The 12,506-nt window shown below is 63.8% G+C and overlaps 1 protein-coding gene across 1 annotated transcript; it reads left to right on the top strand.

Annotated features, from left to right (window-relative positions):
- Positions 1 to 309: 309 nt before the first annotated feature.
- Positions 310 to 11,129, top strand: LOC111148664 (G protein-coupled receptor 132). Its single transcript, XM_022505431.1, has 3 exons — positions 310 to 435; positions 4,845 to 4,954; positions 9,534 to 11,129. The coding sequence occupies exons 2-3, from the start codon at positions 4,885 to 4,887 to the stop codon at positions 10,661 to 10,663; spliced, it is 1,200 nt and encodes a 399-aa protein (XP_022361139.1). The 5' UTR covers positions 310 to 435; positions 4,845 to 4,884; the 3' UTR covers positions 10,664 to 11,129.
- The last annotated feature ends 1,377 nt before the right edge of the window (positions 11,130 to 12,506 follow it).

Genomic DNA, 12,506 nt, shown 5'->3' with positions numbered 1-12,506 from the left:
GTACCACGTGACATGGCTGGGGCTGTCCCGGGGGCAGGACGAACAGGGAGGGGTGCTGGGACAGGAGTTGTCTTGGGGCCACCGTGAGCAGAGCCCGAGCTGGAACTCCTCTCCGAGGGTCCCTCCCCGTGCCCCACCCCATCACGTCTGGAGGACTTGGCACCGGCAGCTCGCTTGAGCCGGGCCCCCGTCCGTCCCGCCCTAGCTGGGAGGAGTGTCTCTGCGTGTCGGCACAGCCCCGAGGAGAAGTGTGTCTGCACCGGTGTTTCCTGCATCTGCCCCGGGAAAGTTCCGAGGCATCAGCTAGATGGCACCTCGGCCAAACCCATGACAGTTTATGGTGGGGGAGTTGGAAAGGAAGAAGTAGGACCCTGCTACTTCCGGAAAGTTCTCAGCTGGGCCTACAGAGCGTGAGTGTGAGGTTTGCCTCCCTGAGTAAGTCATGGGCTCCACGTGCTGGGGGGCAGTGGGGTGGGGGGGCAGTGTAGTGACAGGTGGGGTCTAAAAGCAAAGGCGATTGGTTGGCGTAAACGTGGGGACTTGATTGGGGTCTCAGTCTGGGGTCCTTCCCTGGGAGAGAAGCCAGGGGCACCCGTGTGTACCGATGGGGGAGGGCAGAAGGGAGTGGGGGTGACAGGGACGGCAGCTTCTGTCTGCACCCTGAGGTCTCTGCCAGCCTGAGATGCCCCGCCGTGACGTTCTCACCATGGCCGTGGCCCCTGGGGCCAGAGAGAGTTCAGGGGCCTGTTTGTCCCTGGAGCCTTCTGGGTGCGGCAGGGTTGTGGCAGGTTCTCGGGGGGTGGGGGGTGGGGGGATGTACGAGGCTCCCTTGCCTCCAGGGGCTGCCTGGCCCGAGGGCACGTGGCCAAGAGGAAGGACAGGAGGGACAGTGAGGTCTCTGCCGGGGGCATGGCCGGCCTGGTCACAGGACATGGTCCTGGGGCTGGGTAGCCGGCAGCCCTCTCAGGACGCTTTCTGGTGCGGGGCGTGGGCCAGCAGGGTGTTCCCGTGTCTGCCGAGAAGGGTGGGCTGGCCACCGAGGGCAGGGAGTCGGGCTACACTGTTCTTTCTGGCTTGTCTGTGCTCAGGAGGGTGACGAGGTGATGTTTTAGGGGACCGGCCAGGTGGAGGGCAGACGCAGAGTCACCTCAGGCGGGGGGACAGGACAGGTGAGGATGGACAGGGCGCGGGATGTCAGCCTCATTACCAACAGAAGAAACGCAAATGAGACTTTAGAAATCTTTTAGAAATCTCTGGGGCGGGGTCGCCTGGCTGACGTGGGATCAAGCCCCATGCTGGGCGCAGAAATTACTAAAAAAATCTACCCGAATGGGAAGAAGAGAAGTGGGGAGCCCATGTGCATGGTGTGCCTTTGGGGCCGACGACTTGGCAACTCCGTCCCCAGCGTTTACCCCAAACACGAACACAGATATGGAGTCAAGGGGGCGCCCGGGGGGCTCCTCGGTGAAGCGTCTGCTTTGGGTCATGATCCCAGAGTCCTGGGATCGAGTCCCACGTCGGGTTCCCTGCCCGGCTGGGGGCCTGCTTCCCCCTCCGCTGTTCCCCCTCCTTGTGCTCCGTCTCTCTGTCAAACAAATAAAATCCTGAAAGGAAGGAAGGAAGGAAGGAAGGAAGGAAGGAAGGAAGGGAGGGAATCAAGGATTGGGTGTAGGATGTGGGGAACTTGGAAGAACCCAGAACGTCCCACCGTGGTACGTGGTACAGACGGTCCCGGCCCTGGGGGTTTCAACAACGGTCAGGAGGGGACGCCGCTGGCACGAACGTCAAAGAGCCGAAGCAGGGTGAGACGCCCGTGCCTCCGGCTCTGCTCGAAAAGCCGCGCAACACAAGGTAAAGAATGTATCTTGAAAGGCTCGAGGGCCGGGCTGCAAATCCAGGGCGCGGTGCGGGGGACAGAGGCCATGAAGGCAGGGCTCCTCTCCGGGGACAGTGGGCCCATCCAGCAGCACTGTGAGCCGGCCCCCGGCTCGTGGGCTCGCGGGGGGAGGCACGCTGGGACCCGCGAGATGAGACGGGGCAGGGGGACCTGGTGCAGCTGGAGGCGGAGAGGTGTGGTCTGGCCAGGAGGACGCGGGGTTCACGGGCTCCCGGGGATGTCGAGGCACGTGTGTCCAGGGCTGGCAGGGGACCAGGGGCAGGGGGAGGGAGACCTTGGGATGGCCTGGGCCCACCCACCCCATCACTCTGTGGCTACCGCAGCTCCCGCAGAGCACAGCCCGAGCGCAGCCCGAGCACAGGGCCTCCCGGGGGTCAGGCCCAGGCTGGCGTTGCAGCTGTGGTTGGCTTGTCCCTCCCTTGGGAGCAGCCAACCGCTGAGTCGGGCCGTCCCATGGGGTCTGTCATTCTACCTGCCCTGCTGTGGAGACCCGTCTCTGTGGATCCCCAGGACGGCCCGCCGCTGGCCTGGGGTAGCACAGGGGCTGCCCCCCATAGCCCTTGTCCCCCAACTCACCATCGGGACTGGCCCAGGGAAGAGCCAAGCTGCTTTGGGGCAGGGACACTGGGAGGGAACAGAGTACCGCCACCCCAACCGTTCTGGGCACTGAGGTCAGCACCTGGGCCTGGGCCGTCCCGCATTCTAGCCGCAGGATGGCGCAAGGGCCCTAACCCTAACCCTGGGCCGCTCTGGGGCCTGCTCGTCTCGGAGGGCTGGGGAACACAGGAAGTATGAGAAGGTAGGGGCAGTCGGGCGGTGGGCAGGGGAGACAGGAAACAGGTCCAGGAAGGAGGCCCACGGGCGAAGGTCAGAAGCTGCGCATCCCTCGGGCGGGGAACAGGACAGGCTCTGGGGAGCAAGGCACGGGCAGCTAGACAGTTAGGCGGCGGCGGTGGGTCAGCGGTGCTCGAAGTCAGAACATCCTGCAGGGCTAGGACCCCTCTCTCGGGCCACCCCCACACCCAGCTGTCTGGCCTGGGCCTGGTGCTGGCCCTAAGGCTCTTTCGGGGTTGTCCCTCCCTGTCCCCGTCCCTTCTGTCCAGCCAGGCTGGCCCCAGACCTGGACACTGGCACCTGGCACATGAGCAGGTCCCGAATCCCCTCCAGGAGCCCCACTCAGCCCTGACCTGTATGTGCCCCCAGAGTGCGGGCCCCTGGGGCCTCAGGCAGCCCGTGAGAGGGCCCGTCTGCCCACGGTCCTCGCGCGGGAGGAGAACACACATTTTCTGTTGTGCCACCGCTTCCTCTGCTGCGTGCAGAAGTGGCTTCCAGAGGCACCAAGCCGACTCTGCTCCCATGTGAGTGGGCGGTGCAGCCCCCGGGGCAGCGCTCAGCCCCCAGCTTCCAGAACACTGCCGACCTCCCCGCGCCCCTGGCCCAGGCAGCTCACCCGTCTGAGGAAGGAAATCCCACCCTGGGGCAAGCTTGGTATGTCCGTCCCCGGCTCCTGCGGCTCACAAGCCCCTGGGTGCCTCCCAGCCACTCCTCCCTGGGGGGCCCCTCTCAGTGGCCGCCCGCCACTGGGTCTCTGCTCTGGGGCGGGCACCTCGCAGGTGCTGCTGCCTGACAGCCGGGAGCATCGGGCCCATCTCTTTGAAGGGCAGACTCCCGCCCGTGGTCCTCCGGGACCAGGCCACAGACCTCAGGCAGAGAGCCCCCAGGGGCCGCTCCGCTTCCCAGTGCAGGTGGTTGGGGGGCCGATCTGAGACCTGAGGCGGGACAGGCAAGGCCCAGTGACCCTCTGGGCCCGGTCCTGCTGGCCTATCTGGGACCATCAGCCTGAGAAGGTTAAGACCACTTGGGGAACAACTGTTTCTAGTCTCCCTTTGTCTGGATTTTCCAGGTACAACCTGAAATCCCTGCGAAGTCACCAAGCTTTCTGTGGCTTTAGACACGCATCCCGGCCACGGTAGTTGCCGGAAAAACAGGCACAAGGGGGGCTCGGTGGCTTATCTACTCTTGGTGCGCAGCTGTCGGTTCCCCATGGGCGTCTCCCCCTGAGCAGGTGGCCCGGGGTGGGGAGGAACCAGCGCGGGAGCCCCTTGGGCCCAGCCCGTGCTCACAGAGCAGGAGCCAGTGGCCCGGGGGCTCTGGGTGTGCTGTCTGGCCGGTCAGAGGAACGGTGTAGAGTGCGTGCCTCCCGCTGGACTCTCGGGCTGACAAGGACAGAGCTGGTTTAGAGACGACTCTGTGAGGGAAGGCAGCCGGCACCCTGGACGCCGCCCCCACCCGCCAGGGCCCGCAGTGCCTGAAGACCGGCCCCCACTCCGTGCTCTGCAGGCACTGTGGGTGCTGTCCTGGGGGCCCTGGTCCTGTCTCCACAGGCGATGTGCTCTGACGCACTTCCAGGTCACACGCACGTCATGTCTTGGCTCATTATGTCACCAGGAAAAATTCCTGGAGAGGATTTTATGTGATCAAAGTTAAACACATTGAGGATTTGGGAAGCACATTGCAAAATTGTGCCCCAACATGTTTGTGCCCATTGATGGTCCCGTCAACACAGGAAAGGGCACCCACTTCCTCACTTTCACTAACACTAAGAATCAAGGTTCTTTATTTTTGCCAACCTCACCGGCAAGAAAAGATTACCGTTTTGATGTCTATGTGCATGCTTCTTTGATTACAAGCGGTGTTGAGCATTTTTTTGGGGGGGATTTTTGGAGTTGTTTTTATTTCTTTTGTGAATTATCTGCTTATTGGCTTTGAAACTTCCTATTTTTATTGATTTGTAAATGTTCTTTACATATTAAGGACCTGCTGTTGTATCCCATAGGATAAATACAAGATTTGGCATAGAGTGATTGCTCACTAAGCATCTGTTGAATGACTTAATTTGTGGTTTAATCTGATTTCCCCAAAGTCATTTTCCCTCCTCTTTCTCCAGATCATTTTGAACTCTCAGAGCAAACTTCTCAGTAGGCTCGATGAGATGCACGACGGGCACTAGAGAGCCTGCTGGAGCCACCATGATTCCTGAACCCTCACACACGCCAGGTGAGAGCCTCCCGTCGCGTCTCCTTAGACTTTAAACATTCGGGAGGGAGCCTGTGAGAGTTTCCGTGCTTTGCCTCAAACGGGGATACTTACTTCAAAACGTAGCGTGCAAAAACAGGTCTACTGAAATAAGAGCCACCTCCTAACCAGGGAAGGGCAGGCCCTCCGCCGGGACATCCGGAGGTTTTTATTCTTCCGAGGTGCCAGGAAAACACCAGGACCAGGACTGAGGGCCATGGGGCCTCCGAGCATGCCTGTTTCTGGAGCAGAGCAGAGCCCCAGGGCTGGCTCACCCCGTCTCCTGGGGTTTCGTCCGCCCCCACCAGGGAGCTCTTTTCCCTGAGGTCAGGGTTCCCGGTGTGGACCTGCGGGGGAGCTCCAGCAAAGACGGGGCGCCCTCTCTCTCTGGCCTGAGAAACGCGGCGGCAGGGCCGCCTTCTCCCTGTGCGCCTCCACCCGCCAGCCGCTGCTGCTCCAGTCTTGGGGGAAGAAGGCACAAGCGGCCTGACCGTGCTCACGCCCCCGAGCGCCAGCACCTCACCTGCACGTGGGGACGTGGGGGCGGCTGCACCTGTCCAGGGCCTTAGGCAGGGAGGGCCCAGGGAAGCCGGCCGCGCGGCCACCCGCCTGCATCACGTCGGTGACTCCTACAAGCCCAGACGCTGCGCTGGGGAGGCTGGGGAGGAACTGGACCCCGAGCGCTGCTGGCGGGAGCGCAGGGCCAGTGGCCGCTGGGGAAGGCCACTCGGCGGTTCCTCAAAAAGCTGAAAATAGAACTTCCCTGTGATACGGCAGTTCCACTTCTGGGCGTTTACCCGAAAGAAGTGAAAGTAGGGTGTCGAGGCGGCGCTCCACGCCCACGGCCAGGGCAGCGGGAAGGGCGGACCGCGGCACGGCTCGTGGGGACCGCCTGCTGCCCCTCCGCGGACCGACGCAGGAGCGAACGGCTCCAGCCCACACGCGGCTGTGACTCATCTGCGCCGGCTGGGGCGTGGGAGGCCCTCGAGGACGTGGTCTGAGGGAGAGAATCCGGGCCCAACAACACCCACGTGGGGGACATCTGGAGCATGGGGGGCAGGCGGCAGTGCACAGAGAGGAGCCCCCGCCTCATGGGGACGGGGCGTCGGTCTCACAGGATGACAAGCGTCCTGTGGAGGGACAGCAGGGGCAGCTGCTCGGCAACAGGAATGTCAGGACGGCCCTGAGCTGCCCGCGTGAAAACGCAAAGACGGTAACTTTTCCATCATGTGTGTTTTACCAGAAGGAAAGCACCGGGGGAGGCGAGTGAGTGGAGGGATGGGGCGTTGGGGCCCGCCGGGAGGCTAACTGACCCTGTCACTCAGGGGTGCACTGTGGGAGGCCTGAGGATGAAGCCCCAGCAGGGAAAACGCTGCGCCCTGCCTCAGTGGCCCTGCCCGGCCAGGCCGCGGAGGCCCCCTCAAGGCGTGTGCGCGCCCGCAGGAGCCCTGGCCAGACCCCCACGGCCAGGTCAGCATTTGGGATGTGCTGCTTTCCTGACTGCCTGGATGTCTGCAGGGAGAGGCCACGGTGCAGTGGCTCCGGGGCCGCCAGGCTAGAGAAGCACTAGCCACCTTCTGCGCTGTCCCTGAGGCCAGCCGGACCGTGGAGGGGGCTGCCGCAGCCACAGAAGCCATCGGCCTGCGTTGGTGTTGGGCTGGCGGCCGTCCACGGCTCCCCGCTGACCTCAGGAGCATGAGCACACTGCGGGGGGGGAAGGTGGGGTCCAGGAGCCCAGAATCTGGGAAGCACATGTCCGCACGAAGGCCACAGACGTTCATCTCCATGACGGGTTCCAGAGGAGGGCAGGGTGGGAGGAGAGGGTCCAGGGAGGCTCTGGGTGCAGGTCAGGTGGTCAGGGGCCCAGGAGGGCAGGCTGGGCAGGAGTGGGACGTGGCTGGGATGTGACAGCTTTGTTCCCTGTGACGGGTCCCCAGAGAGCGTGTGAGTCATGGCCATGTCCCGACCCTTAGTGCCGTGGTCACCCCCACAGCACAGCACTATGTCCTCATGACTCACCCACCCACCATGTCCCCTGCCCCTCCGGAGCACCTGTGAGGGAGGACAGGTGAGGACCAACCTCGGGCTCCGGCAGCGCGACCGTGGGGTTGGATGGGATGATGATTGGCAGGAGGGTATCAGGTTGCACCTTCCTCCAGGGTCCTCCATGACAAAGGGGCACTAGAGCAGGGCCTTGAGGAGCCCTGTGACCGGGCCTGGACGGGACATGGCAGGGGGCACTCCCCTGGGCCCCCATTTGGCCTGTCAGCCGGCCTCAACACGCTCCCGCTACGAAGGACCTCAAAGCCCAGGCCACCCAGCGGCAGGGCCCCGTGACAGCTGGTCTCCCCCGTGGGTGTTGGGCTGGCTCCGTGCTCGAGACAGTGCACGGACGGGGCCCCTTGGGTCCCCGGGATGTCAGGGTTGCTGGAACTGCAGAGTGCCGACCGTCTCTGGGCCCTGGACTCCTCATGGCATCGCATGGTGACTCCAGCGAGAATCAGCAGATCGAGGACAGGCCGGAGGCCACGAGCGCCGACGGGTGGGACCAGGAGCCTCGCGCAGCTGGCACAGGGAGCAGAGCCCTGAGGGGCCAAACGGGGGGTCTGTGTGCAATGGTGGCACTTATGTGCTCTCAGACGCAGAGGCTCCAAAGTCAGACCAATGGATGACGGCTCCTCATGGCCTTAGAGGCTGCAGGACAGGTGTCCGTGTACTGAAACTAAAGCAGACCCTTGGGGACCCGCCGCAGGAACGGGTGAAGAAGGCGTCCTGCGCTCCTTCTCCACAGGCGGAGGAGGTCCTGAGGCCAGAGGGGGCGAGGGGAGCCAGCAGAGCCCCTCCGTGTGGCCCGTCCCGCGCAGGGTGGACAACGGTGCCCACACAAGAGGCTACAAACTTAGGACCCGCCACGCCCGGGCCGGAATGGCACCGGATGGACTGTGCCTGGGGCTCCCGCACACTCAGGAGGCCGCAGGCTCTGACGAGCTCCAGACACCGCCAATGCGCACGGTCTGTTTCCGCCGTGGTCCCTGCGAGACGACACACAGACCAAAGGGTCGTTTCCCACCAGCAGAGGTGGGAGTCAGGATTCAAGACCTGAATAAACCCAGAGGGAGTGTGTGCCTGCTCGTCCGGAAGAGAGGCTCGGTTCCAGCCGCGCTGTCCCCGTCCCTCCCAGGGTCTGCCCGGTGTGCGTCCCTGTGTGTGGAGGCTTTGGGCCGTCCTGCATGACCTCCTGGTAACCCGACGGCCTCTGCAAACACTGGCTCCACACTCAGCGGTGCTCTGAGCTGTGGGGAGCAGGTCTCCACCGCATCTTTCCCAGGGGTGGGGAGCATAGTTCAGCCGGTAGCAGAAGACGGAAGGGGAATAGAAACAAAAAGGGCAGATGGGGCCACACAGCGGGGCGGGGGGCGGGGTGCAAAACCGTGTCAGTGTGCACGACCGCAGCGGAACAGAGCGCAGACCGTCCGGTTTCTGAATCCAGCGGGAGCTTCTCGCAAGCGTGGCGCCTGAAACATGGGGATGCCGACGTGAGGAGGTAGGAGCGTGGGAAAAACACCCCGAACGCACAGTCGTCAAAGAGAGCTCGTTTACCTCCAGCAGAACGGACTTCGCACTCACAGCATTATTAGAAATGAGGCCTCCTTCCCACGGCAAATTCCTACAAGCTTACAGGCTACAAAGTGCAAACTCACTGTCGTCATTGTCCTGGGGGGGCCACAGGAGACGGGCTCCATCGGGGGGGCCGGGGCAGCAGCCGCTCCCCTGACTGGGCTCCGGAAGCCGCTGCATCCCGGGGCTCGCGGCCCCTTCCTCCCTCTCCCAAGCGTCCAGTGGCTGCTGGAGCCGTCCCGTCCCTCCACACCCATCTCCTGGACGCAAGGACCCCGTGCCTACCTCGGGCCCCCGGGTCATTCGAGACCGCCCCCCTCTTGCTCTGTCAGCTGCGTCCTCGCCCCCGTTGGCCGGGTAGCCGGACCTGCACAGAAGCCGGCGAGGGGACCCCGTTCATGGGCTCTGGGTTGAGCCTGGGCAGCTCTCGGGGGAGGCCATCCTGCCTGCCGTAGGGATGAAAGCATCAGGACACGATGACCCGGGGCCGGTTCCTCTGCAGCCACAACCAGGCATGGGTCAGGACAGAGAAAGCCAACCTTGGGAGAACCTCAAGGAAGAGGGGGCGTGCCCACCATCAGCACAACGGGGCGCTTCGTCGTTTCCTCCGTAACCGACAGTCGAGGCAGGCTTTAGTCAGGACGGCGCCGTGCCCAGGCAGGGGCGGGGTGGGCGGAGCGTCCCGCCTGTGGGAACCCGTGCTCGGCAGGGGACCTCGGGGCGCTGCAAGGACGGGGTCCGGCCCCAGCCCGTGCATCCGTTCACGACGCTGTCCGGTTGGAGACCAGAGATGGGAGAGGCCTTTTAAGGAGCCCATTCGGAGCGGTGCCCCCAGTGTGTCCAGCCCGGAGCCAGCTCGAGTCTCGCCCTTTCTTAGTGCCACGACGTCTCTCCCGGGGGGTTCCCAGGGACACCTGTCCTCACGCTTGTCTCTGTCCCGCAGGAAACGCCAGCACCGCGACCAGCCCCGTGCCAGTGACCAGGCTTCCCAGCATGAACACCTCGAGCTGTAACGCGTCCTTCGAGGACACCAGAGTGTTCCTGGTGAGCGTGTACAGTGCAGTGTTCGCCATGGGGCTGCCGGCCAACTGCGTGACGGCCGGGCTCACGCTGCTGCAGGTGCTACAGGGCAACGTGCTGGCCGTCTACCTGTTCGGCCTGGCACTGTGCGAGCTGCTGTACATCAGCACGCTGCCGCTCTGGGCCGTCTACATCCAGAACCAGCACCGCTGGACCCTGGGTGTCTGGGCCTGCAGGGTGACCGGCTACATCTTCTTCTGCAACCTGTATGTGAGCATTCTCTTCCTGTGCTGCATCTCCTGCGACCGCTTCCTGGCGGTGGTGTACGCGCTGGAGAGCCGCGGCCGCCGCCAGCAGCGCACTGCCGTCCTCGTGTCCGTGTCCGTCTTTGTGCTGGTCGGGCTCGCCCACAGCCCGGTGTTCAGAATGGGAGAGGAGCCGACATGCTTCGAGGCGTCGATGGACACCGAGGTCGTGGCGTACTACTACCTGCGCTTCGCCCTGGGCTTCGCCGTCCCGCTCGCCGTCATCGCCTTCACCAACAGGTGCATCTTCAGGAGCATCAAGCAGAGCGCGGGCCTGAGCGACGCCCAGAAGACGAAGGTGAAGCGCTCGGCCATCGCGGTCGTGACCATCTTCCTGGTCTGCTTCGCCCCGTACCACCTGGTGCTCCTCACCAAAGCCGTGGCCTATTCCTACTACAGGGGACAGCTGGACGTCACGCACAACTTCGAAGTCAAGCTCTGCCAGCTCTCCGCGGTGTTCCTGTGCCTGTCCACGGTGAACAGCGTGGCCGACCCCATCATCTACGTGCTGGCCACGGACTGTTCACGGCAAGAAGTGTCCAGAATCCACAGGGGGTGGAAAAAGTGCTCCGCGAACACCGACGTCCCCAAGCACACATGTTCGAAGGGCTCAGAGGAGCTGTCGCTGCCCACGTTGCCCGCAAATGACTACACGTGTCCCGGGGCCGTCCACCCCCTGGAGTCTGGGCCGACCACATGGAGCTCATCACTGGACACCTTGGAGAGGCTGGATGAAGAGTCCCACTGAGCCCGGTGTCCTGCAGGGCAGGGCGGCCGGCATGGGAGCCAGGGGGCCTGGGGTGTGGTTTCCCCACCCACTGAACTTGCCGACCAGGGTCCACGGTGCTGGCTGTGAAGTCCCCTCTGGAAAACATGCCACCACTTTCTCGCTCCTGGAACCATGCCCTCCATAAGCCCTGACCCTTGGATCCTGGCACCCCTAGGCTGTCCCACTGAGCCCCACACAGAAGGTGGCCGCATGCGGGTACTCTGGCGGCACATGGCAGGCAGGATGGCCTCTTCCTCAGCTCTCAAGCTCGCTGGCTCACCCTGCTATTAGCAAACAGCAGGGCCGTTGGCAGAGGCCTCAGGCCTGCCCGGTGCTGCCAGCAGCTGGCCGTGCCACGCCCTGGGTATGGCACTGTGATACCCTCATTTTCCATGCCCTTCTGCAAGCACCGCTTGGATGACTGTGATTGTACAACATGGGACCTTTGTGTTCTGCCTCAAGATGCCCCTGCCAACTGGGCCCTCCACATAGTGCCTGGTTGTGGGGAGACCACCGAGGTCTGCGAGTGGGGGGCAGCGGCCCAGCCCCAGGGGCCCCAGGCTGCTCTGTGCTGAGCCGGTCTGAGGCCGCAGGCTGCTGTGGACCCCACAGGCGAGCTTCCAGCAGGGCGGCCAATGTATTTCCTGGAGGGTGCCCAGGTCGGAGATGCTGGTGGACACCCCAGGGAGGGTGACATGGCCGGCAAAGGGGCTCAGAGAAGAGTTGGAAACCCTCCACATCAAGGCTCCCTGGCATCACTGGCAGGGGAGCGGACGCTGAGGACTCGGCAAGGGGCATCGGGAGGGAGCAGGTGACGCCCCGGGCCTCCAGCCCCGCGGCAAGGTGCAAAGCGCGGGTGGGGCTGGAGCCAGGCCCGCCACGAGGCCCGGACTCGGGTCCCGGCTCTGCCCTGGCCAGCCTCGTCACGGCCAGGTCACGGGCGGCGTGGCTTTCCTGCCTGTAACAGGGTCAGTGACACCTACCTCACCGGTCAGCTTCGGGGGCTGACCCACTACCTCCGCTCAGGCCCTCTGAAGCAGGAGCCCGGCAGGCTGCACGCCCCACGGAGGGCCCAGGCGCCCCCAGGCACCTGCCCTTCACAGGTACGGTGCCGCGGTGCCGAGTTACATTCTCGTGTCTGTAAGGCAGCCAGCCGTCCACTGTCCTTTCTTGCTGTGAGAGACACCGACCAGATATATTTAGAAAATAAGCCTGGAAATAAAGATGCAAAATGCACGCCAGTCCCGGGTTCCTTTCTTATTTATTTATTGGACAGAGATCACAAGTAGGCAGAGAGGCAGGCGGGGGCGGGGGGGAAGCAGGCTCCCCGCTGAGCAGAGAGCCTGATGCGGGACTCGATCCCAGGACCCTGAGACCATGACCTGAGCCGAAGGCAGAGGCCCAACCCACTGAGCCACCCAGGCGCCCCAAGTTCTTTTCTGATGAAATGATGTCCTTTACCTCTTTGGGCACACGCTTTCCTCCAGGGCTCTCTTGGAGGGGTGTGTGCCCCCGGGCTCTCCGAGTGATGGGCCGTGGCTTCTTGGAACCGTCTGGAGTGCTCTGCGCTGGGGAGACAGCCGCATGCTGGCGGCAGGCGCCATGAGCCTTCCACAGTGTGCTGTGCGCTGCTTTGCAGGGGCTGCTGTAACCAATTAGCACAGGCCGGGGGGCTCGAAATGGGACGTGTTCTCTCCCAGCTCTGGGGCTGGAAGTCTAAGATCAAGGTGTGGGCAGTGCTGGCTCCTTCGGGGGGCTCTGGGGAGGACCTGTCCTGGCTCTCCTCTCAGCCTCGGGTGGTGCCGGCCGTCCCCAGCCCTCC

Source organism: Enhydra lutris, unplaced genomic scaffold, assembly GCF_002288905.1.
Source record: "Enhydra lutris kenyoni isolate GAN:26980312 unplaced genomic scaffold, ASM228890v2 scaffoldscaffold20, whole genome shotgun sequence".
Lineage (NCBI taxonomy): Eukaryota > Metazoa > Chordata > Mammalia > Carnivora > Mustelidae > Enhydra > Enhydra lutris.
The sequence above is the reverse complement of the archived record's forward strand: the minus strand, read 5'-3'. Positions and strand labels throughout refer to the sequence as shown.